This window comes from Tyto alba, unplaced genomic scaffold, assembly GCF_018691265.1.
Source record: "Tyto alba isolate M040663 unplaced genomic scaffold, T.alba_DEE_v4.0 Super-Scaffold_22, whole genome shotgun sequence".
Taxonomy (NCBI): Eukaryota; Metazoa; Chordata; class Aves; order Strigiformes; family Tytonidae; genus Tyto; species Tyto alba.
The window spans coordinates 18,143,008-18,169,336 of NW_024881296.1; the positions used below are offsets into that span (position 1 = coordinate 18,143,008).

General features: G+C 44.5%; 1 protein-coding gene across 1 annotated transcript; it reads left to right on the plus strand.

The window, feature by feature from the left end:
- The first annotated feature begins 262 nt into the window (after nucleotides 1–262).
- On the plus strand, nucleotides 263–24,350 carry LOC122153750 (protein NYNRIN-like). The gene is made up of 5 exons (XM_042796124.1): nucleotides 263–273; nucleotides 1,197–1,201; nucleotides 14,628–14,634; nucleotides 21,644–23,961; nucleotides 24,317–24,350. Exons 4-5 carry the CDS (start codon nucleotides 22,700–22,702, stop codon nucleotides 24,348–24,350), a joined length of 1,296 nt encoding a protein of 431 aa, XP_042652058.1. The 5' UTR covers nucleotides 263–273; nucleotides 1,197–1,201; nucleotides 14,628–14,634; nucleotides 21,644–22,699.
- The last annotated feature ends 1,979 nt before the right edge of the window (nucleotides 24,351–26,329 follow it).

The following is a 26,329-nucleotide window of genomic DNA, read 5'->3' on the forward strand; positions in this document are numbered from 1 at the left end:
GCACCCAGCAAGTAGAGCCACATCTGCTGTGACAGGTGTCTAAGAGAGCTAGCTTCCACACAGACTGCAGTCACAGCTTCGGATCCAAGTGAAAACATAGCAGCCTTTCACTAAATTCCAGTGAGATTTGCTTTACGCATGCACAAGAAGGTAGGAATGCTGCATTAAATGCTGCTAAGGGAGTTTCTGACCACTTATTCTAATGGTGATCATAGCTCGGCACAGCTTTGTTTAAATTATTTGACACCCTTGTCCTGTAAACATTTGGCATCTGTTTAACATTAAACCTGCACAAAGTGCAAGGATTATTTATATGCATAAGCCTAAACATCTATTTTACGTCAAGATGAACAGAAACCATTTTAAGCTTGTTAATCATGTAATGCTTTTGGGCGAAGTGTACAATTCAGTTGAAGGCCACTTACAGAGAGAAAAGAAGCTGAGAGCCAGGAAATGTCTTCCAGCCATGTAAAACTCCTGTGAGCACCTGGTAACCACCCCTCTTCCTTGCAGGTTGCCCTGTTCCAGCGTGAGCATATGCACAGGTTGGTAAAAGCACAGATAGCTGCCTCACATAAAATAAATGCTCATTTTTTTAAAAGAAGACAAGGTAGAATATGTGCTTGTAATGGGCAAATCACTAGTAGTCAATAACTTATTTGCTGAATTTTGCCTATTTGGGTGATCACTTCTCTACAAACAGTTTCTTTACTGCATTTGTTAATTATTTCTGTTTAGGTGGGAAGACGAAGCAAGCCCTGAAGCTTGTCAAACCTGGGTACTGTTGACTGCCTAAAGCACACAGGCCCCAGAGGTGTGGGACCACTGCCAGTGTGATGCCTCGACATCAGTGTTCACACCCTGGGAACTGTCAGGAGAAAGACTAACTGACATAAACTTTGATGATGGGCACCATAAGAGAAGCAACACTCACTGACTAGGTTCAAGAGCATTTCAACTGCTAAAGCTCACGCTCTTACCATGGTTTCTTCCAAATTAAACATGATCGTGGCTGCTGCCAGGACAGGAGAAAATGCCTTATCCCTCTGCACTGAGCCCCCCACAAAGGAAGATCAGTGAGGTGGAAAGGCACGTAGAGTTTCAAAGCTCCAGTTCCATGTGGCTCTTGTGTGTCCACATTGCAGCTGTTGGTAATGTCGAGACATGGCACTGGAAGAAGCCTCAAGTGGAGACAGCAGTTGTGTCTCTACACAAAATCCTGACCTATGCCACTTTGCCAAAATAAATGGATTTTTGTCACAGCTCCAAGGGGTAGAGGGCATCTGTGTTGCATGGATGGGTCCTGCAGCACAGCCTGGTTATATGATGAAGAGTTTAGGACTTCTATACCCCCATTTTCACCCTTCTCCCCTTAACTCCTACAGCAGGAGCTACAGCACTCTGCCAGAAGTTAGGAGTGTTGAGGACACAGGAGGAGCTGCCCTTACTCCCTGCTCCTCTTTGCCTGGTGACACCACGGCCAGCAGCTCAAAGCAGTGATTGCAGGGAAGCTCCTGTGCTGCTGGCCCAGAGACGGTGACAGGAATTGGGACAGGGACAGGGAGCTCTGGTCCTGCGTGGAAAGGGCTCTTGCCAGGCTCTGCACTTGCGAGGATTGTGAGATGATTAGGCGAGCTTTGTGAAGACAAGAACCTCAGAGGATTCATATCCCAACTCTAATAAATGTCTGCTGGACCCATGTAAACTCTGCCGATTTAGAGATTTGTCCAAGCTCATTTTCCCTAATGCTTCCCCTGCTCCCACACCAGAGAACAAGCGACAGCCTGTTCCCGATAGGCACCTTCAAGAAACACGTTCCTAGAAACCCAGGAGTGAGAAGGCAACTTTATTTCTTACACCAGTAGAGCATATTCCTTCTCTGAGGTCCTTTGGTTAAAAGAACAGGCTATTGTTAAGTCTCTATTTGGCAAGAAAAAAACTAAAATTGATCAATGGCTTGGGGTTGCTTTTTCCTTAATGACTGCGACTGCTTTGCTTTCACAGTGTTTTTTTAGGGATATTGTTTACTCCAGCTTCAGCCCTGCTCAGAACACTTGGAATTCAAATAAACTGCATTGCATTGCATTTTCTGGCAGGCACCCAGTGCAATGAATTTCAAACTAGTGTTTGATTTTGTCAGCTACAAGGCAGAGAGTCATCTCACTAGTCAAGATTAATTCTTCCAGTTGCTACACAGCATGACCCCATGAATCTGCTGCCAGTCACATCACTGAGGTCACGTTATCCCTTGTAACAGTACCCCAAAAACATGGTAAAGTGCAGATGGTGATCTGCAGAGTTAGGAGACTTTGAACCTGTGGTATTTAATACCTGGAATTAACGGTGGGTGTATCTACTGACATTTGGAAGAAAGAGAAAAGATTTTCAACCTTTAGGGTGATTTATAAAGACTTAAAATATTTGGAGTTATTTGTGGTTGCAGATCTTAAACAGATAATTGAAAAAGTGTTGATCAGACATGACTTTTCATTAATGAGACGGGAAGAACAAATGAACTTTTCTTAGGTCAAGAGATCTTCCCAAAAATATTATTTCCCCGCCCCCTCAAAAAAAAAAAGATTGATGTTATATATATTTTCAAGTCAAGGTTTCCCAATGAGCTTTACAACATGCTACATGAATGAACATGAAGACAAAATATCACTCAGACCTATTACTCTGACCCACGCACAGCACGGGCTACTTAACACCAGCTTTAAAGGGGGATCCTGGCCAAGGCCTCCTCCCTCCCACTCATTTTGCATACAAGAATTAGCCAGAGCCCCCCTGGTTCCTCACATGCTTCAAGCAAGTCTCCTGCAGCACTGAGATGTTTGCGCTTCCCTTTCCTCCTCAGAAAGAGCCCTCCTGCCAAGCAGCCCAATTGCCTAAATCTTCATGTCAGCCTGGAGACTGGAAACAATACTGCTATTGCACAAGCCAGTCCCCAAAACATTGAAGGGTTGTGCCTGATTTCTTCATGAATGGTCTTCCTGTCACCAGGGCCATGAGGAAGGACAGATCCCCACCCCAAGCCCTGGCTGCCATCTTAAAAGAGCCGGGTATTTCTGCTGCAGTGCTCAGCAGCAGGCGCTGCTGATATTTAGCTCTTACAACTCATCACCTGAAGAAGGGTTCCCTGAACATGCAGTCACCATCTCCATTGAAGCCGCGGGCTCAGACAGATGGCCCCAAAGTGGCACGGTGTTGCCTGGCTGATCTCATGGGGGGCAGCTTGGAGGTCAGCGTTCCCCCCCAGGCACAGCTGCGGCTGCTGGATGGGGCTGGAGGATGCTGACAACACGCTGCGGCTCTGCCCACAACCCGGGAACAAGGGGGTTGCTTCGGTGAACATGAGACCCCAAGCTGCAAGGGGCACAGCTCTTCTGCTGCTGCTGCCTTAGGAGAAAGATTTTTCTGGTGCACGATGGCTCCACATACTTGAAGCACAGCATAGGGCCACCCTGGCAAAGTTCTTCTGTGGTATTTACGTTATTCAGGGTGTTTTATCCTGCAGCTTTGCACTGAAGAAATTCTTTCTCTGCTTCAGGGACAAAGTGCTTTTATTTGAGACACCTGGCCTGGGACTGTGAATTATGCACTGTCAAGATCCGGGTGCCCCAAAGGGAGCTGGAGCTCAGCGTGGCAGAGAGGAGCCAGCAGTGGCTTGAGTGCACTCTGGCTGCAGGAGGCATCTCTGGGTTCCAGGGACCTGTGCTTCCCTTCCTTTCTGTTAGGAATTGCAGGCAACCTGGAGTCCAAGTAGCATTTTCAAAAGGTCTCCAATTGCACTCACCTTCCTGTCCTCCCCTGCATTGTTGCTTTGTTCTCCCTCAGTTTTCCTTCACCTTGCCACATTTCCTCCCTTTTTACCTTTAATTCCTCATCCTCAGATAGCATCTCACCATTTCTCCAACCTTACAGTCCTCTAGCTTCCTCCTTTTCTCTCCCCCACCTTTCTTAGCAACCAGGTCTAGTCCTCTATTCAGGGAGAGGGAAGTGGAGGGAAGCTGCTGGGCTTTTCTTCTCATTATTACTAAATCCAGCACCTCCCTGCTCTTACATTTTCATCATCACCACTTCAACCAACTCTTCTTCCTGCCCCAGCCTGGCATTGCTGTCCCATGATAGCTCTTTGGTGACCTCCCTTGGACTCTGACTCTCCCTTACATCTTTACCTTCCAAGCACACTCTCACCAACTCTCACCTCCATGCTGATGCCCGTTTAATACCTGGCATCTTTGCTCTTTTCCCTTGATTTGCCCTGCAGCTGTGGTCTGTTTCAAACTTGCTGAAATGGATCTCACCTTTGCTGTGGACTGCTGCCTCCTTGGTCTGCTTGACTGTGATGATGGTATCTGATTTAGTCCTGCTCTCTGCATCTGACAGGTCAATACCAGCTTCCACAAAGTCCTCTCAGTCCTTTTCCTGTATATCATCTTTCACTTGCTCCCATCCTCTGTATACGACAGTTTCTGTGTCTCAGTTTTCTTCATCTTCTGCTGTCTCTCTAAAATCTGTCGGGTCACTTCACAGCCCTCCTCCTTTCCAGTTTTGTCTGCTCTTGCACCCACTCCCTTCAGCGTACTACTCTCTAAACCATTTTCTTAACTCCCTGGTTTTGCTGTCTTGCTTCCTAGCACCCACTGGATCCACCTCATCAAATACTAGCTTCTCTTTTCACCTTTCAGACCTTCCCTAGGTAATCATCCTTCAGCCTTTGACATTGCCTTGGTTTCCCCCATATAGACATGACAAATTGCTGAGAAGGGCTGGGCTCTGCTCAAGCCTCATCTCCTTAACGAGGCACTCAGCTCTCTAATTTACGACCCTGTCTAAGCAATATGACTCCTCTTCCTCCCATTCTTCCTTCCTCTAGCCCCAGCTTGGAAAATAGAGATGTACGATGGCCTGTCCACATCAAGCCACTCAGAAAAATTTCCTGGAACTCATGAAAATTGTGAAGTGAAACTGGCTTAATAGCATCAACCGAGTCATCTTCACTTTTAATGAAAACATCCATGCAGTTAGATGGAGATGAGATTTAACTAATTCTCTTCACATTTATACTTCCTAGATTGCTTCCACAGGCACCCACCTTTGGAAATCTCTCATCACATCATGGTCGTTTCTCAGCAGTCGCCAGTGCTTGACTGTTGTACGTTTTTTCTTTTTCTGTCTGTGGGCACTTCTTTTCAGGGTGCACCTCTTTTCTCTTGCTGTATAACATCCAGAAGAACAAGACCTCAACCTCCATTGGGCTCTGGCAGCACCAGAATTAATAAGTTCTGTAGCTGCTGCGCCTCAGAGTCAGGGCTGCACTGGGTGGCAGTGCCCCATCCAAACCGTACTCCAGGGGGAACTGGCATCAATTTTCTGGCAGAAGAAGAGGCTGCCTGAAGGGAAATGGCTGCTGCAAGTAAGATGCAGAACTCAGTGTTTCCTCATACTTGGGATACTTGGCACAGAGGTTATGAAAATAAAGGACAATCAACTCTTTTCTAGGGAAGTGGGTACAAAGATAATTTTGATGTAAATTCTTTTCAGAAACCAATTTCCCCCCATGAGAATGCTGGCATTTAAATGCATTTCAAAAGCTAAGAAAAATGCTTAATTTGTTCTCCACTGCCAGACAGGAACACTGCATTTCAGATTTGTCTCCAGAACTTCCTGAGCAAGTGGGTTTGCCATGTTAACATCACTCTTAGTTGTGGTTAACTCCTGCTGAGTGCCAATACTGCTATGAGTCTGTTGATTGTTTTCCATGATGCAAAAGAGAGTAGTGTTTTGGATATACAGTGGGATTTACCTTCACTGTTAATAAACCACGCACTAATTAAAATTGAGATAAGACTGTTGTTTTGAAATAAAATATACAGAAAGTTATTTCTCATTTCTTCTTTATGAAACGATACTGAGGCACTCATTCTGGATCAATATGTTAACTTTTTGGCCACCCCTCTTTGGTTTTTCTGTCTTGAGCAAATGGTTGATGAATGGTACAAAACTGAAAGAACTGGATCTTCACTAATCACTAATTTTGCCAGCACCCAGATGGCTAACCAAAGGAATTTGTTACATTCAACACTGAATTGATTTCCAATGGGTCCATTAGAGCGAAACAATTTTCAAAGTGTCTCTAAATTGAGGGGGGTAGGAAGTTAGCACAGGAGCTAAGAAAACTGCCCACTGGAAGAGCTCAAAGTCTCTAAGAGGGCTATCAAACTTAGAGGTATCACCCCTAGTTCAATGAATCCCTCAGCTGGAAATCACTGCTGTTTGGACAAGTACTATAGGGAACAACCACTGTACATTTGCTCTATTCTTATCCTCTTTCCTAGGCTTCAGCCTTTGGCCATTGCCAAAGACAGGACACCAATCTAGGTGAAACTTCTGTGTGACCCAAACTAGACATTTCTGTGGCTGTGATGTGAATTGCCACTATGGAGAGCAGCTGCTCTGGTCACCCAATTTCAGTAGACGGTTCACACACAGGGGATGTGTCAGTGCCTCATCTCACCCACATCCTCCAGGAAAAGGATCTAAATGAAATTGCACTGAAGATATCTCAACCCAAACTGCATCTTTCTGGCCCATAAAAGAGGTCCATGAACAAGGGCTGCTCCGAGACAAACACCCCCTGCATTGTGCAGGGGAGGCAGGTATCCTCCCTCCCAAACTGCAGCTGAGGAAAGCTGTGGGATGTGCTATGGTTTTAGCCAAGTACTGTTAAGTATGAAGTCTTAGTCCTGAGCACATCCATAAAGCAGCTAGCCAAATCTAGCCAGCTTCCAGCTATCTAACTAAACATTACTTACCATGACCTGGAGTGGTCTTAAGCAACACCATGTATCTAAGCAGAAAGCACTGAGAAAGCTCCTTCTGGTGCAGCCTGTTGCTGGGCAGCATCTTAGTAACACGGCAGATACCCTTACCCACCCCTGTTGCTCTGTCATGGCCTCACAGGGAATTAATTCATCGGGGTCCAATATCTGAGACGCTTGTCCCTGAGGCGCGGTGGGGTTTGGGCCCACGCGATCCAAATGGCTTCCTGCTACTGCAGCGTAACGGTTGCAGTTGGTGAGTTGACACCTTGGTACCGAAGCACTCTCCGCTGCAAAGCAGCAGCGGTTTGGGTGCTGGAGAGAGCTTTTTTGGGAGCTAGTGTGAGACCAAGATTGCCGAGAGGCCCACGGCGCGCCCTGTCGCGACCCACCACGCAGGAATGGAGCTGACCCGATCCCGGCCCGCAGGGACAGCGCTCAGTGCATCCTGGCACGGGGGCAGGAGCGTGAGGGGAACGCTCCTCTCTCTCCCATTAATCAGTTTCCCATAAATCTGAAGAAAGTCAGTAGCATCTCCATGGCCACAATGATTCTCACTCTTGGTACAAGGATTCTGGGCTTTGATGTATCTTAGGTGATGATATTTTGGCTTAATTAGATTGTGCTGGGATCAGACAGGCTGGGACCATTTAAGACTCCCGAGTTTGAGGTTTTATGGCCTGAGGAGCTTTCACAATGATCCAGGAAGATTTCCTCTGCAAAACAAAGAGGAAAGAAGACACATTCCAAGCTCTCGAATCCAAACGACTGTAAAAATTATCTTCCAAGTGTAGTTCACTTACAAGACATTAAGCCCCACCTTCTGGTGAATGGCTAAATTGCTAGAAGTGGCAACATTAGGTCAAATGAAAACGGTGAAAAGTTTTCAAGACAATAGTATTCAAGTAGAAAAATGCCTTAACTATACTTGAAATATTTTAGGACAATGCGCTGCTTTTCATCTAAATAAAGTGTCAACAAAATGGTTTTAAAGAGCATCGTAGTGTTTTATTTCAGGGGAGATTTGTATGTTGGATTCCATTTTCTTCATTTGGTATAAACTGTCACACTATAAAATAAACTTTACGTATCAACTATCCATAACCAAAACAGTTTGGAATACCTTGTTGCAAAAACCTTACAGTATTTTGTTTTTTTTTCATATCAGTGATGTGAACAAAAACACATGCTGAAATGTTAAAGTTTCTCTGAGGACAAGGGGATGCTTGCCAGGCAACACCCCAGAGCCCTGAAATTTTGTATTGCTCGGGGACAATCACTTCTCTTTTCTGCTTACTGGAATAGGTGCAGAGACCAGCAGATATTGCTGATGTGGGGTAGCCCAACCCGTAGGCAAAGCCTGGGTCACCGATTTCCTCCCTTAGATGCCGTTCAGCAAAGACGTAGGTAATTGAAGTGTGGAGGCCAAACCAGGTGAGATACGGGCAGCAGGATGAAGTGCTCAAACAGGCAGCTGAACATCTCAACCTGGACCATCAGCCTGGGCGTCTTCTCTCTCGTGCTTCACTCCACACCTCCTCCTGCCACCTGGCCCAGCCCAGGCTGCTGTACCTCGACCAGTTTACACCCATCCTCTTCACCAGCCATAGCTTTCCCTTCCCAGGGTGTGCTGCAGCTAGGAGGTACTAGAAGGCCACTGGGGTGAACCCTCCTGCACCCCGCTCGTGTAAGAAGGTAAGGGCACAGGGGAGAGGGCACGCTGCTGCTCAGCACAGCCTCCCCTTGCCACTTCTCTCACCCAAAACTGGCTTGGAGGCCTGTACAGGGCTGTTATTAGGGCATGGAGCTGGAAACACCAGTGAGCTAGCTTTATTCCATGGATCTCAGAAGGGGGTTGTGTACATGTACAGGGAAGAAAGGTGAGAACAGAGGGAAAGAGTGGGAACTGTGAGTGGGGCAACCCTCTTTTCAGGCAGCAGGTGGTGCAGATCGAGGAGAGATGGGTGGCTACAGGCTTGCTGGCTGCATGAGGGGATGTGCCAACTCCCTGCAGCAGGGAAGTGGTATCAGTGGTGGTGAGTAGCCAGGTATGGAGGGGGAAAAAGGAGGCTTACTTCACATGGAGATCACAGAGATTTCTTTGACATGTGTCAGGATCAATAAGATTAAAAAAGGAGGATTAAGAGCAGGAAAGTGATGAGGAAGAGAAGAAGGAGCAGAAGAAAGAAGAGTGAGCTGAAGGAGCAGAAAAGAAGTAAGAGGATGAGGATGAGGATGAAGGGGAAGGAGAGGGGGCAGCAGAGAGGGTGAAGGGAAAGGGAAAGAAAAGGAGGAGAGAAAAGAAGGAAGAAAAGCAGGAGAAAGCTCTTTTATTGCTGTCCTTAAGTGGAACATAAAGTGACAAACTGGTTTCCACAAGAGAAGATGGGTGTCCTAATGCACTCAGGTATTACCTTGGCAGAACCAGCTAAAGACTTGTTACAACACATTCTATTTTGTCAGGGCCATAGCACTGACACCTCCTACACTCAGCCACATTGTCAGCTTTCCATTAACAGCACAGTGCCTGAATTCAGCCATGGTATGTTCATGGACAGCTTGGCAGTGGAGGGATGGAGGATGTTGGTCCCTGGAGAGACAAAAATGGGAGCAGGGTAGGAGGGAGAGAGGGAGTGGGGTGATAGTCTTGTGCCACTCATCCAGGATGCAGCAGAAGCCAGAAGATGCGCGGGGATGAACAGCTCAGGAGATGCCTGGGGTCTGGCCCAGACCCCACTTCTAGCAGGGCTGTGGGTCCCCTCTGTGGGCACGTCCAGCCCCTCTGTGTGGGGCCTGTCACCCTGCTCCTGCAGTGGGGACGGGGGCTTCTAGCTGCCATGGTTTCAGAACTCACTGAGTAATGCCACTGCAATTGGTGGCAGCCCAGCTCATCACACCTCTGTGCATTAAATCCTGCCCCACTGGTAAATGAGTTCCTGATCAACTGGGTTGTATGAAGCAGTGACTGTGTGACTGAAGAAAAACACAGAGATAACATTGCTAAACCAATAACTCAAAGCCCATCTAACCAACTACCCAAATAACTTAATCTTGCTATAAATCACAGGGTCCTCCTTCGGGCACACATGGCAACAAAGGAGAAATCACAATGGTGAGTAGCCTTCCTAGTAGGTAGAACAATCTCTTGATGTTAAATCAAATAGTTTGAAAAGCAGGGTAAAAATAGGACAAGAGCTGCTGCTGCTTCAGAGTGCTCCAGCTCTTCTCTTGTCTGTGGTGCAGACTCCTGTCCTTTTTGTTTCTGGCATGTACTTGTTTCTGGCACATCTGACAAGTGGTTGCAATGTTCTTACGAGAAGGTAAAGGGCTTCTTTGTAGGGTCTTCACATCCACAGCACATCTCCACAATGTGAAATGATAAACAAAACAGCATCCTTGGGAAGTGTTTTCATAAGCTACAACTTCATAGTGTCTAGAAGATAGATTTTCTAGGTGAATCAGTTTTCATTTGGTTTGAAAGTGAAAGATGGATATCTGGAGTGTGCCAAGATGATACTTGGAAGGACTAGCACTTAAAAATACATTATCCAACTGCTGGTCCAGTCTGTGTGTAATACACATGTATGTACACATGGAGTGTCAGCTCATCATGAGATTTTTTTACCACGGCTGCTCCTAAAAGCCCTGAGGCTCTTTGTTCCTATGCCACGAGAGGGAAACTAATAAAACCTAGACAGTTTTAAAGAGCAAATTGGATGTGTTTTTTGGAAGGTAGGAGAAGAGCTGGATCCAGCTACCCCATGGGACACTGGGGCTGGACCATGCAACCTGTCCCCATTACACCGTACGGACTGGTGTCTGCACTGCCTGGTGCCCAGGGCTAAAAAGGGCCTTGTGTTCATCGATCCTCTCCTTCCCTTAGTGCTCCCTCTCCCTGCCCCAGAAAATCCATGCTGAGGTAAAAGAATTTCCTTCCAGTTAATCAGCTTCAGTCATTTCCGCACTGATACCTTTGCACTGATTCCCAGAAACAGGCCAGCTTTCCATGCTGCACCCCTCCTACCAGCCGTGCGTGGGGAAGGAGGTGATCCCGTAAAACTGCACTTCCCATGTTGGAGAAGCTGGAAGATGTGGGCAAGCAAGTCAGGGTGCTGTGGGGAGCTGAAGCATGCTCCTGCAATCCAGGAAATTACACAGCCCCACAGGTCCCGCTTACACGCAAGCAGATGCTGCATGATGCTGTAGATACCAAGCCTGGTATTGAGTACGAACTGCGTTTCCAGGGGCTTGACTGCTGGATTTGGGATGATCTCCAGGGGCACCACAAGCACAAAAAGTGGTTAGAGGTGTACACTGTTCATCCAGTTAAGTCCCCCAAAAGAAGCCAGCCTTTGCATCCTGGCGTGGGCATTCATGGCTGGGAAAGCTCCTGGCCTTCATCCCCTTGCAGCCACACTCCTCACCGGTGAGGCGAGAGAGGCAGGTCCCCGCGGGAAGCAGCACATCAGCTGGTGACTACTGGCCACAGTGCACCACACCAGAGCCTGACTTTGCAGAGGGGGTGTAAGTTTACCACCACCTGGACCCTGGCACCACTGAAAAGCTGCTCAGAGTTACTGCTCCTTGTCTAGACTTCTTTTAAAAACTCCATGGATGGCATTTCACTGTTTAGCCACAGCGACTGTAGGGGAGAATTCAGTTCTGGAAGGTCTCCAGCCCGGGTCTGTGATTCTCATGCATGTGTATCTCAAAATGTGTATATAGAGAATTAATCTGGAGCTTCAGTCTTCCCCAAATTATTCCTCTGAGCAGCTGACACAAGCCAGTTGTTCACTGACAGCCCAAAATAGAGGAATTATTCATAGGCTAATGGGCTTTGACAAAGCAAGATTGTTTTTTTCTCTTCAAACATCATTAAAAGAAGGAAACTGAGGCATCAGCAACAGGAAGAATTGTTGCATGGCTAGAATGTGAAGCAGCAGCAAAATAGTGCTATTGCTGTGGGTGGTGTGTCACAGTATAACCAGCTGCTTATGGGGGGAAAATGGGATGGAAAGGACAGACAGAAGACTGAGTAAGGGGGAGGCAGTGATCTGCACGGAGACTACACCAAGTCCAACAGTCAAGCACTGACCTTTTGCTCAAAGACCCGCTGACATCAGGGGTATAGTGATTAAAAGTGATACATGAAGGAGGTTACAAATGGACCTGGAATTCATTAGTTCTCCAGTCTGGGTGAAAATAGTGGCACTTTGGCTCTGCTCCCTGGGAATTCAGCTGCTATGCTGTCTCATTTACTGCAGTAGCAGCAGTCCCTTTTCCTTAAGCCCCCTGTGCACTAACACGGACAGGACACAACTATCTCTGATGAAACCCTGGCAGGTAAAAAAAAAAAAAACCAAAAACCAAACCTGCAAAGAGTTGCAGAATTACATGAGGATAGTCTCCAAACCAAGCACAGAACTGGAGAAAACCCAGTTACTCCTTCATTTCACCCTGTGCACCCCGTAGCAGCTCAGTGAGATGCAAGTCAGACAGGGCTCGACAGGCAGGGAAAGGAACAAGTCACCAAAGGCTGTAGCTGCCCTCTGAGGTGAGAGTCCCTTCCTGATGACTAGAAAGATTTTCAGGGTTTTACAGACCACTGGCTTTCAGGTGCCTCAGGTGAGTGCCTGCAGCTCGGCGGGGTAAGCAAAAGGCTAGCAGGACATGTGGGTGCAGCAGAGGTGTGTGTGCCCTCGGAAACGCCCCGTGGCACCCCTGCCCCATCCTGTAGAGACAAAAGCAACCCACAGGTCCACCTTGCCTGACAAACAACAAAATCAGCACATTCTGGTTGTGACTGAAGGCTACTGCTTTCCTAATAAAAACTCTTTATATGACCCACCAAACACCCCCAAAAATAACCAGGTGAAGCTGTGACATACATGAAGGGAAGTATTATTTTGTGGATGTGTAACCCTGGTTCCCTTAAACCGTCTCACCTGCCCACTGGGGAGAAATGGGAGATGCCTGTAAGCAAGGATTGCCCGGCTGTCTTAGCTACCACCCGCTATGTCTTTGGGACCCATCTACAGGGCTCTGGTAAATTCTCTGCAACCCTTTGCTCCCTGGTCTACTGAAGCACTCTTACCCTTCAGCAGGAGAGACTTACTACTGCGGGTGGTTTCCTACGTGGCTCATACCACAGACATGTGAGTTATGGCAAGGGAAATCAGGGTTTGAATTTGCAGCACACTGTAGTTAATTACTTTGTGGCAGCTGCCTAAGGGAGTTTCTTCTGTCTTGTTTTGGTTTTCTGTTTTTTGTTTTGGTTTGGTTTTGTTTTTTTTTTTTTTTTCCTGCAGTGGCCCAGTGATGCAAGGAAAGTGTCTCCAAAGAAAAAGGCAGAAGACCTTTAACTGACATTAAAGGCAGAAGACTTTAATTGGCATTAAAGTAAGGATGTGCAATGGGCACTAGCTACAGAGCAGCTGATGTGTCCTTACAGTTAATTTACCACAAGTAACTTGTTCCTGAGTCCTTATCTTCAGTTGAAGATATCTTTATTGCAGGAAAAGAGCATTCCCACAGAGAGACGGCCAGGAACAGGCATTTTACTTTGCATTCACACCCTGCCTTATTTAATTTGTGTAGACAAGGCCTGAAGTTCTCTGCTCAGCTTTCCCAAGAAAAATGCTCTGTTCCTCGTTCATGGCATTAGTTTTTCTGGTAGTTTCCTTGGAGAAGTGTGTGGGGGAGAGAAGCTTCCAGCAAAAGGCTTATAGCTAACTGCCATAAGGGCAGCATGAGGGATGGAATCTCTTCCTCTAAGAATTATTAAGCACTGTAATCCTTCAACCCTACTGCCCATCTCCTCCTCATTTCCTCATAAAGATACATCATGTCCAAAAGGTAGTCCCTTTACACAGTCCTCATACATTGCTGATTCCAGCCCACTTTTTCTCTGTTAGTGCTGGCAGTCTCACTGGTGGGGTGCATGTGTTGGGGAGCAATGCTTCAACTCGCTTTCAGAGTTTTAAGTCTGGCTTTTCATTGTCTCATCTGCACCATGCTTCATATCTGAGAATGAAACAGCAGCTTGGAGTGATACCCTTGGCAGGATGAGGCCCAAGTTCTGGAGCTCTCAGCCACAAGATTTTGGTATTAAGTTCATGCAGCTGGAAAGAGACATCCCTGGCCCTTATTCTATCAGCTTTCCTAGGGGACCCTTTTTCACTGGGTCCCACATTTATATTTCTTCTGAATAGATTGCAGGCCCTTTGGAGGCTTCTCCCTTGCTTGCTTGCAAAGCACCTAGCAGGGTACAAGATTTCATCAGGAGACAAGAAGTCAACTAAAGGCCTGATCCAGAGAGATGCCGAGCACTTGAAGCTCTCTCTGTGATTCAATGGGAAGCTCCAGCTAAGATGGCAAAAGCTGGATAAGATCCAGGTCTGAATGACTAATAGACTGAATATCCAAGTGCCCTGCTCAGGTTGGTAAGCCCTAGCCTGCAAGTGTGCAAAGCCTTATAGGGCCAGTCTGTGGTCCTGCACTGCCCCAAGTCTTGGCTTTCCATCAAGACAGTCATTCTACACTGCTGTTGAGATCCCACAGGCCTAGCTGCTTTTCTGTGGCTTGCTTGATGAGCATATGGATCATCTCCTTCCCTTAAAGCCTCATCATAAACAAGCAGTCAAAATACTGGGAATAAAATCACAAAGCAGAGTGTTGGGGGAGCTGTCTGCCAAAGCACTCGCTCACTCTAGCTTCCCAGGGTCATCCCAGGACAGCTGCAGTTAGCTCTGCAGTGCAACAAGTTAAATTGCTCACAGATTTGTCTGCAAATAGCTGCCTCAGAACTGATGTCTTAGAAGGAAAACATTGTAACAAGCAATGAAAAGCAGCATATAGCTCTTTAAACAACACTTGTATGAAGGCCTGTGGCAGCTCCTTAGCAAAGAGCCAAAGCTCTGGTGTGGGCACAAGCCACTTTCCCATCCCGTGGATGAGTCTGTCACACCCTCAGGACAGCCCATGGAGACCCTGCCCAGTGAAGTCTGACCCAGGGATGCCTCGCAGAGCCCAGCGCCATGCTTTGAAAGGTGTCCCAAAGGCACTGTCGAGCAGTTGTAGGGGGAAGCAGTGACCTTAACTGTTCTTGTTACGATAATCTCTTAAACCAGCACTCACAGTGGTCTAATAATGCCAAAGGCATCCTCAGCCTTTTAATATATGAAGTACTGAATCTGCATGCGTGTCACTCAAGGTGTCCAAGTGGGAAGTGATTAATACTGGTAGTACCCTGTCAGCAGTAAACAGAAAACACAAGCATTTACTGTTCCCCATTCATCATCATCGTACATTTGTTTTTTCAATATTTATTTATACCAAATAGGACACAGAATATGAATGCTGCAAAGTTCAGAAAAGCATGTCCCAGCCTCAGCTCAGCCCAGGGCTAACCATCAGCCTTATCTGCAATCACAAGTGTGTCAGGAAATCATGCAATCATGATAAGATAGCAGAAAAATGCTTAGTTCGGTTTTCATCAGAATGTTGCTTTACAGACGTAGCAGAAAGACGAAAGGAATACTAAAGAAACATGGTTCCCCCTAGTTCTCCGAGGGTTTGCTACTCCATAGATTGAATAAAGAGCTTTCAGACACTTACTAATGTGAAGACTAATTTTGCAAAATCAAAAGGCAAGGAGAAACGGGTGCTACATATACTTACATCCTTGATCTTTTTTTAACTTGTTTTATGATTTTCATGCTATGGTTGCTCTTCAAAATGGAGATCAGAGAAGTAACAGCTGAAGGCCTGAATCTTTTACATGCAATGCTCTCTTGGCAGTGATACAGATGAAGGACAAATAAAGGACAGCTTGTCCTTCAACACAGTGCATGAAAGTCTAGGGACTTTACCAGTTAAAAAGTAATACTGTCACATGCCCTGCACTGGAAAGACATGAGAGAGATCAATCTAGTCAGAGCACCTCCATGACCTTAGCAACTGCTTTGATTCTTTCTAGAGCAAAACAAAGTACTTTTTAGTTTGCTCAGCTTGAAAGGTACTGACTACAACACTTTGATAGATCAGATTTTTCCCCACTCACATTAGAATCATAGAATAGTTTTGGAAGGGACCTTTAAAGATCACCTAGTCCAACCCCCCTGCAATGAGCAGGGACATCTTCAACGAGATCAGGTTGCTCAGGGCTCTGTCCAACTGACCTTGAATGCTTCCAGGGAGGGGGCATTCTGTAGAATACTGCACTGTATTATATTCATAGGGCTTTTTCAAATCAAGTCTGATTAAAACTAACAAAAAAGAATATAGAAGAAGAATGGCAAATAGACAAAGAATAAGGGAACATTAATGGAATTTTCAAACAAGAATGTCAAACTTACTGAAACGTAACATGGTGTAATCTGTTTTAAATGCACTTAAGTTCTTTTGGGCAATAAAGATAGCCTCAGGGTCGTGGAAAGCATGCATTTTTAGTAAGACACAAGAGCACAGATTTATGAATGTATTATAATAATAGTACTAAAACAAAATATTGCATGGTTAACTTTTAATGACCTAGAAACGGCTAAAAAAGTTGTAAATGCACATTTAAGTCTCCTTTATATACTATGAAAACAAATAGGTCTTCTGGCTTTTTTTTTTTTTTTTTTTCATTTTGCTTTAGAAAATCTATGGAATTAGTGGTGCAACAGCACATAACCAACAAAGCTCTGACAAGGATTTGGAAACCTGTGATGCTTAAAATGGCTCAGCTTTAAAAAGGAATTATCTGATGTGCTGAAGTAAAATCCTGATGCTAAAACAGACTAAGAATGTCATCATCCATCAGTGTTTAATATATGCAAATGATCCTAAAAACAATGGAGTTCTATGCTGAAAATGACTGAAGTGAAAGTGGTCCAAGTCTTACAGTTTGCAGAAAATAACTCAGTACTTCAACTATTTCACTGTGAAATGTTAACTAATGTACTGCCATCATTCTGATAAACCAGGGAAAAAAAATGAAAGATATTCAGAACTGTAGAGTTATGGTATTATGCTAGGGCTCCCAAACTGCTCCATTCACCCATGGTGAATAAAAGGTATATGTTCTGAACCTTAGAACTATTCCATTGGAATAAGCTAAGCATTTCTGCCTATTGGAAAGTTTTAGCAATATTTTAAGTATCCATCTTTTTTTTCAAAGGAACTTTGAAAGATAGCATGCAACTCTATTAGTTATCTGTGCCTTCAGTTGAAGAGTAGCATCATTTGCTGCCCTCTGGTGTAGAAAAAAAAAAATCACTTATAATGAAAAGTAACTGGAATAGAGAAATTGAGTAAACTGCCAAGATTTCTTAATTTATAAAATAATTAATAACCTCACACTTATGCTAGCTGGTGTAAAAGACTCACAGAATCATAGAATGGAATCATAGGATGGTTTGGGTTGGAAGGGACCTTAAAGATCACCTAGTTCCATCCCCCCTGCCATGGGCAGGGACCCCTTCCCCCAGCCCAGGGGGCTCCCAGCCCCATCCAGCCTGGCCTGGAACCCTTCCAGGGAGGGGGCAGCCACAGCTGCTCTGGGCACCCTGGGCCAGTGCCTCACCTCCCTCACAGGGAAGAATTTCTTCCTTACATCTAATTTAAATCTTCCCTCTTTCAGTTTAAAACCACTAACCCTCATCCTATCACCACACCCCCCAACAGAGTCCCTCCCCACCTTTCCTGTCCCCCCTTTTAAGCACTGGAAGGCTGCTATAAGGTCTCCCCGGAGCCTTCTCTTCTCCAGGCTGAACACCCCCAACCCTCTCAGCCTGTCCTCACAGGGGAGGTGCTCCAGCCCCCTTATCAGCTTCGTGGCCTCCTCCAGGGTCCCAAACTGGACACAGCGCTGCAGGTCGGGTCTCACAAGAGTGGAGGGGGAGAACCCCCTCCCTCGACCTGCTGGCCACACTTCCCTTAATGCAGCCCAGGACACGGTTGGCTTTCTGGGCTGTGAGAGCACATTGCTGGCTCATAGTCAGTTTTCCATCTGCTAATACTCCCAGGTCCTTCTCCTCAGGGCTGCTCTCAGTCCACCCATTGCCCAGCCTGTATTTGTGCTTGGGATTGTCCCGACCCCTGTGCAGGACCTTGCACTTGGCCTTCTTGAACTCCATGAGTTTTGCACAGGCCCACCTCTCAAGCCCGCCCAGGTCCCTCTGGGTGCCATCCCTTCCCTCCAGCATGTCAGCTGCACCACACAGCTCGGTGTCCTCACTGAACTTGCCGAGGGGGCACTCAATCCCACTGTCCATGTTGCCAGCAAAGATGTTAAACAGTGCTGGTCCCAACACCGACCCCTGAGGAACATCACCCATCACTGCTCTCCACTCAGACATCGAGCCACTGACCGCAACTCTTTAGAGTGTGACCATCCAGCCAATTCCTTATGCACCAAGTGGTCCATCCATCAAATCCATGTCTCTCCAATTCAGAGACAAAGATGTCATGCAGGACAGTGTCAAATGCTTTGCACAGGTCCAGGTAGATTACATCAGTTGCTCTTCCCTTATCCATCACCCATATTACCATGAGAATGGTAAAAAACATAATTAAAAATGACAGAGGTAATGCACTTCTATGGTAGTATTTTCTGCATTAAGTATAACCCATTTATAAGTGCAATAAACCATATCGGCATGAAGCTTTATGCTTTTTCTGTGAGAGTCAAGCTTGGTTCTTATTCTCTTGAATCATGTGTAATTAAGGCACCAGAAGCAAACCTTTCTCCTTCCACTTCCTCTCCTCAAAGTTCTCACTGTATTCATAAATCTTACATAACATTGTTTCAGCATTCCATTTTTAGTTTAACAGTCATTAAATACTATATATAGTATCTATTAGACTTTTTAATTAGAAGTGCACTCATCACCTAACTGACCTGTCCCTGAAGGCTGTTTGGCCTTTGTAACGAAGAGCTGGCCTGCAAGGGGTCATTAATCTTTACTTGTCATCTATTTGTTGCTCACATTTTAAAATGTATTGAATGAATACTGGTAATATCCATGGATAGAGCTAATTGTTAGCAGTTTATACTCCAAAGAAATCATGCTTGAAATGGTTTTTTAAGATGTAATTTATGCAGAAGCACATTAAGTTGCATAGTTTGTTTTTCCTTCCATGTAACATATTCAAGACTTGTCCTCACAAAACATTGCAAGTTCCTTTTCCAACCCATTACAAAAGCATCTGTATCTTCACTCCAGTTCTTCCAGTTCCCAAGTCCCAGCCCTGAGGCTCAGGCTCTTTAGCCATCAGTGAATTAAGCACGGGGGAGGGGGGGGGATGTCGGTGGGTTGCACAAAAGACCTTATGGGACCACTCATGGGGCAGACAAAAGTAATTGATGCTTTTGTTCTTTCTTCTCTCTGAACAGAGTAGCAAAGGTGTATGTAAGGCAAGAGAAACAGGAAGAACAGCTTTCCCCATGGGACTCTCCCAGACCACCCTTTTCCACTAAGCACGGTGCCTACTGATGTAGGGAAAAGGCAAGTTTCTAAGATTTGGTCATAGGACAAACTTTTAGTAAGAGCAACGGGAAACTTGATGTAGATTGAAATTTTGGTCAATTTTTGCAAGACTGCACCGCATGCCTACTAGTAACTAGCCTGAACTTAAGCTAAGGAAAATATTTCAGCTACATTCTTCAGTATACATTGCCTGCACCAGCTTGAATGAAAACTTAAAACCAGGAGCTTTCTTCAAGTCTCCCTCATTTAGTGGAAAATGCAGTAGTTCCCCATGAAACTTAGAGGTAAAATTTATTTAGGACTACTTCACCGGTGCCCTCATCTTCACATGTGCAACAAAATTGGAAAAGTGCTTCGATTTCTTCAGAAAATGGATGTACTGACTTGAACGTGGCCTGAGGAGCTTGTACACTTTTACTTATTTTATTACAGTATTATGAATAGTGGTGGATTTATAAGACTCAATAAAGAGTGTGAGAATTGTATCGCTCAAAAGTATTGAGATCACCAATTAAAGAAAACAGTCATTGGTAAGTGTTGGGAAAATGTTGCAATGCAGTGCTGCTGCACAAGCTGTTCTATCAGCTCTGTCCCCTGTATAGCCCCAGCCCAGGGCTGCAAGCACAGTCAACTGAATAGAGCATCAATAAAATGTTGTAACAAAGGTAATGGTGGGCCTGACAGTTCAAAGGATGTTGATGTATGAGAAACTGGCCCTTAGCTACCGAAGCAATGGGAGATCTATCATTGTGACTACTAAGAACTGAGACGTACAGAACTTGAGGTAATCTCCCTTGAAGACTAAAAGAAAGAAGAAACAAACAACGAAGTGGTCGGACTCCAGAACAAGATGTGAAACCCACTGTCAAGATAATAATGACTGATAAAGTATAATTCTGTGTATTCTGGATTAGGTAATGCTTTGTAGGTGCATAAATACATGTATGCGAACTCATGTAAGCTGTCACTCTCTGCGGAGGTGACCCAACGCTGCTGGACCTGAATAAAATCCTAGAGTAACCCACGACGGAGTTCGAGTCTCCTTTAACAGTTTTGGCACCCCAGATGGGACTCTAGGCTGTGACGGGGAGGACGAATAAAAGAGGATCCCGATATTACATCCTACAAACTGCCGGCTACAGAAAGGTGAGTTCAAGTCTCCCCTTGTCTGTGTTTGTGGGTTGGAATAGGAAAGGATCACTCTGAAATACCCCTCACAAAGAAAATTGCAGAATGGGAGGATATCCTTCAGTACCTAAAGGATCCCCCTTGGCAGAATTATTAGCAAATTGGAATAAACTTTCTGGGACAGCAGGGTTGAGTAAAAGTAAAATTATAGTGTTATGTCAAGATGACTGGCCATTTTTAACCAGAATTAGAGGGGCAGGTCCCCAAGAAGTATGGCCACCTGAAGGTACCTTCGATGAAACTAGGTTGAAATGTTTGAGATTGATATTAGAAGATAGAAATCCGCAGCAGATGAATTATTTATTTTTATGGCTGGAATGGGCCGATTTGAGAAATCGTATGGCTCTAAAGAAACCTATGAAAAGAGAAGAATTAATTGCCTTCCTTGATGATCATCAGGGAAAGAATCAGAACCAGAGTTCCCATCCACAATCAGAAGGGAAATCTGTTGTAGGACAATATCCTATGGTAGTGGAATTTCATTCCAATCCTAGAGTAGGCCCCAACTCAGGACCTGAAGTTCCTCCAGTTATTGCAGTTTCCACACACCAACCCTGGAAACCTGGTGATTTAATGTTGTGGCAAGAAAAAATGCCGAGGTTAAGGGACAATGCTGAAAAATGCGCTAAGTTTTTTTTTTTTTTTTTTCTTCTTTTTCTGACAGTAGCTTGTCATATTCAGAAGAGACATGAATCAGGTTTTCAGTGACTTCAGTGACCTCCTGCTGCAGTTCGTCAGTTGTTTCCTTCAATGCCTCTTACGCTTCTAAGAGTTGATATTATTTCTCTGAAATACTTTCTTTCAGCTCCACATTAGTCTCCTGATGTTGTCTGAGAGAGCAATGAGCACATTTCAACTCCTCCTGCATCTCTGAATTCTTGCTAATTGTCTCCTGTATGGTTTCTCTTAACTGCTCTCTCTCATTTTGGAGATTCTCTAGTTGTATTGTAAGATTACCATCTCCACTTTCTGTCAGAGTGCTTGCTTCCTAACATTCAGGCAATTTTGGAATAAAATTGCTTCTCTCCAGTTTTTCAGATTCTCTTTGACATTCATTGGCCTTTACTTCCTCCATTTCATGCCATTTCCTTTTTGCCTGGCTCAGCTCTTCTCTCAGAAGAAATATTTCTTGCTCAGTAGATTCTTCTTGAATCTGAGGGATCTTGTTTGTTAGGCTGTCCTCCAGAATCTCTGACCGCCTCTGAACCTTTAACAAAAGTTCTTCCCTTTCTTCAGCCTTGATCTTCTCATTGCTCAGAAGTTCTTGTTGACACTTCAATTCCTTCTCAGTTTCGAGAATCATCTGCACAAGGACTGCTGCTCAATGGATACCACCCGATCCCCTTGTCTCCACTGCTGTGAAAATATGCCTTATCAACACTCTCCTGCAGGTTCATCTCCAGTTTGCTCTTCTCTGCTTGAAGTCAATCTAGTAAAGATGTGGGACTTCTGAAATCTGCAGCCCCCGTAAAAATTAAGACTAAAGGTGGTATACCCCCAGCAGTTAAGCAGTATCCTATCGTAGCAGAAGCTATTCCTAGTATCACTAAACAAATACAGAATTTTTTGGATAAGGGCATTTTAAGACCTACTGTTAGTCCTTTTAATACTCCCATTTTACCTGTAAATAAAAATCGAAAGGATGAGGATGGAAATCCTGAGTATCGGTTTGTTCAGGATTTACGAGCTGTAAATGAATATGTAGAACCCCCACATCCAGTAGTTCCCGATCCTTCTACTATCCTTACAAAAATACCAATTTGGGCGAAATACTATACTGTTTTGGATTTGACCGGAGCTTTCTTTACAATACCAATTGACCCTGACAGCCAGAGTTTATTTGCCTTTACATGGGAAGGTCGCCAGTATACCTGGACCAGACTTCCTCAAGGATTTACTGCTTCACCAACTTTGTTCTCTCAAATATTAAAGAGAGACTTACAAGATCTGGAACTACCGGCTGGGTCAGAATTGATACAATATGTGGATGATTTGTTAATTGCAAGTAAAGATTATGACAGTTGTGTAAAAGATACTAAATATGTATGTCTTAGATTATATGAGAAAGGACATAAAGCATCTCTCTCCAAATTGCAGTTTTGTGAGCCTGAGGTAAAATATTTAGGGTTTATACTAGCCGAAGGTACTAGGAAATTAGATCCAGATAGGGTACAGGCAATTCAGGAAATCGCTAGACCTTTGACTAAGAAACAAATGAGAGCCTTTCTTGGACAAGCTGGATATTGTAGACCGTGGATACTGGGTTTTTCAGAGATTGCAAAACCTTTGGTAGAGACTACTAAAGATGTGAGCCCAGAACCCATACCATGGACGAAAGAATTGGAAACAGCTTTTATGTCCATGAAGACTGCCTTGGTAAATGCTCCAGCTCTTGGGTTACCAGATTACAAAAAACCTTTTAAATTATATGTAACAGAGAACAGAGGAATTGCAAAGGGAGTATTAATTCAGAAGCATGGACCCTACGAACGTCCTGTAGCATACTATTCTGTTACCTTGGACCCAGTTATCAGAGGATCTCCATACTGTCTGCGATCTATTGCCGCAGCTGCTGAGCTGGTGGAAAAGGCAAGGAATATTGTGCTAGGCCATTATCTCATAGTTGCTGTTTCCCATGAGGTTGAACTTCTACTAACCAAATATGCAGAAAAAGCACTCTCTGCACAAAGGACACACAGATATGAAATGATCCTTTTGCTAACGGAGAATGTCAAACTTGAGAGATCAAAGACTCTTAACCCTGCTACCTTACTCCCAGTGACTGAACCTGAAAGATCACACGACTGTGTAGCTGTCTTGAAAACCATAAGCAAGACTAGAGAAGATTTGAGGGACACTCCGGTGGAACACCCTGATTTGAATCTCTTTACTGACGGATCTTCCTTTTATCTTCACGGTAAGAGATTTACGGGCTTTGCAATAGCTACTGAAAAGTTTGTTCTCATTGCTGAACCCTTGCCACCGACATTAGGAGCTCAAGCTGCAGAATTGATAGCACTAACCAAAGCAGCATTGTATGCTAAGAATAAACGAGTTAATATTTACACTGACTCGAAGTATGCCTATGGCATTTGTCATGCAGTCGGTGCATTGTGGAAAGAAAGAGGCTTTCTAACATCTGCAGGTAAAACCATTGCACATGGGTCTTTGATTAATGACTTGTTGTTGGCAATACAAGAGCCAAAGGAAGTTGCGGTAATTTATATACCTGCTCATACGAAGCGCACTGATCAGCTTGCGACAGGTAATTTTCTTGCAGATGCCGCAGCACGAGCCGCCGCTACTAAAAATTACCCCACGACTGAAGTTGTGGTTGCTAATTTCTTTTCTATCCCAAACCCTGATACCCTTTATCGCGATGTCCCGACCACCGAAATGGAAGAATGGAAGAAGACGCAAGCCGTGCAAGATAAAGGGACCTGGACCCTGGATGGTAAACCTCTATTGCCCAGAAGGTATGTACTGCCGCTTGCCCGTTGGTACCATGAGAAGGGGCATGGAGGTCCCGAAGCAGTAGCCTCAAAGGTAACGCAGCTATGGGCAGCACCAGGAATCTTTTCAGCAGCTAAGAAACTGACTGAAGGATGTTCTTCGTGTAAGAGATATGGAGATATAAGGCCAAAAGTAACGCCAGGGAAGAGGCCGCCAGCAGTCTGTCCTTTTCAGAAACTTCAGATTGACTTTGCGGAAATGCCAGCCGCTCTCGGATATAAATATTTGCTGGTAATAGTAGATCAACTCTCTGGGTGGGTAGAAGCTTTCCCGACCCGGAAGAATGATTCAAAAATAGTTGTAAAAATCTTGCTTAAGGAAATCATTCCTCGATATGGCGTACCTGAGGTGATAGACTCTGACCGTGGACCGCATTTTACAGCATCTATTTTATTACAAGTTTATGTAACCCTAGACATCAAAGGACAGTTTCATACTCCGTATCACCCACCTTCATCAGGGCAAGTAGAAAGAATGAATAGAACAATTAAGGAGAAGTTAGCGAAAGTATGCAGTGAAACTGGATTAAAGTGGCCAGAGGCATTAAATTTAGTTTTATGGGATCTTAGAACTACTCCAAAGCAGCCGTTAGGAATTAGCCCAGCAGAGGTCCTATTTGGACGAATTTTAGCTGTACCTGGTTCGTATATTTCAGCAAAAACTGCACTACTGGATGGAGATGAGAATGTCACTCAATATTTATTATATTTACAAGATTCCTTTCAGAAAATTAGAAAATATGCATATTGGTACCAAGGTGTGACACCAGAAGTACAGGTTCATGATTATAAAGTGGGAGATGAAGTGTTGGTAAAAACATTTAAACGAAAGAATAAGATGTTGCCAAAATAGGAAGTAAGCCATATGATGCAAGTTGTGCAACGAGACAATGTATCCTGGGATGTTAGTGATTTATGGCAATGGGCTACTTCTTGGATTCCTGATTTTCCAACTTTAATCAAGAAGATTCTAATGGTAGTCGTTTTAGTCATAATCATTTTGATCATGGTAATGTTTGTATGTCAGTGTTGTGTCTCGTGTTTATCTCGTATTCCCACCAGACCCTATTGTATCCGATAGGATAGTGAGTATCCTAAAAGAAAAGGGGGGACTGTTGGGAAAATGTTGCAATGCAGTGCTGCTGCACAAGCTGTTCTATCAGCTCTGTCCCCTGTATAGCCCCAGCCCAGGGCTGCAAGCACAGTCAACTGAATAGAGCATCAATAAAATGTTGTAACAAAGGTAATGGTGGGCCTGACAGTTCAAAGGATGTTGATGTATGAGAAACTGGCCCTTAGCTACCGAAGCAATGGGAGATCTATCATTGTGACTACTAAGAACTGAGACGTACAGAACTTGAGGTAATCTCCCTTGAAGACTAAAAGAAAGAAGAAACAAACAACGAAGTGGTCGGACTCCAGAACAAGATGTGAAACCCACTGTCAAGATAATAATGACTGATAAAGTATAATTCTGTGTATTCTGGATTAGGTAATGCTTTGTAGGTGCATAAATACATGTATGCGAACTCATGTAAGCTGTCACTCTCTGCGGAGGTGACCCAACGCTGCTGGACCTGAATAAAATCCTAGAGTAACCCACGACGGAGTTCGAGTCTCCTTTAACAGTAAGCTTGCACACAGTCCTAATAGGACAAGAAAACACTGAACTTTCCTCTCTAATGCAAAAAACAAAACAAAGAATCCCACCCCCATTTACAATGCTCCATGACAGAAACATGGGCACCACATTTCTCCAAGCATCTTAACTTTACTCTGAGGTCTTCCCAGTCATTATAACTCAGAATTTATTATGACAAGTGACTAGAAAGCCTATTTTAAGTGAGAAATCAAAACCAACTTCAGTTCAGTTTGCAGTCTCATCTAAGACTGTGTCACCTCAAGGCATTTTACTTCAAAGTAGTAGTGAACCTATGAACCTATTCCATATTAAGTGTCTACCACCACACTAGTACACGTTTAGGATAATGTAGTAAAAAAAAAAAAAAAAATCTACACTAGATGACAGGAAAGCATTAGTGAAAAAAACACTAAGTAGCTAAGTTGGATCAGACAGTATCAAGGTTTTGGAAAACACAAGGTACAAAAAGAGGAATACGAGGCAGTAAAACAGTATTTAAAGCCTTACACTGTACCACAAATCATCCCACACAATAAATGCTAACAACAAATCAAACCCTTTGAATGTCAACATGCTTACTCTCTCTCCTCAGAACAGTTTTGGTAAGCAAGCACCAATCAGCCCAGCTGGCAAAATGTTATCTGTAAAGTATGCACCTCGGATGGCTGCATCGAAACGCTTAATACCGAG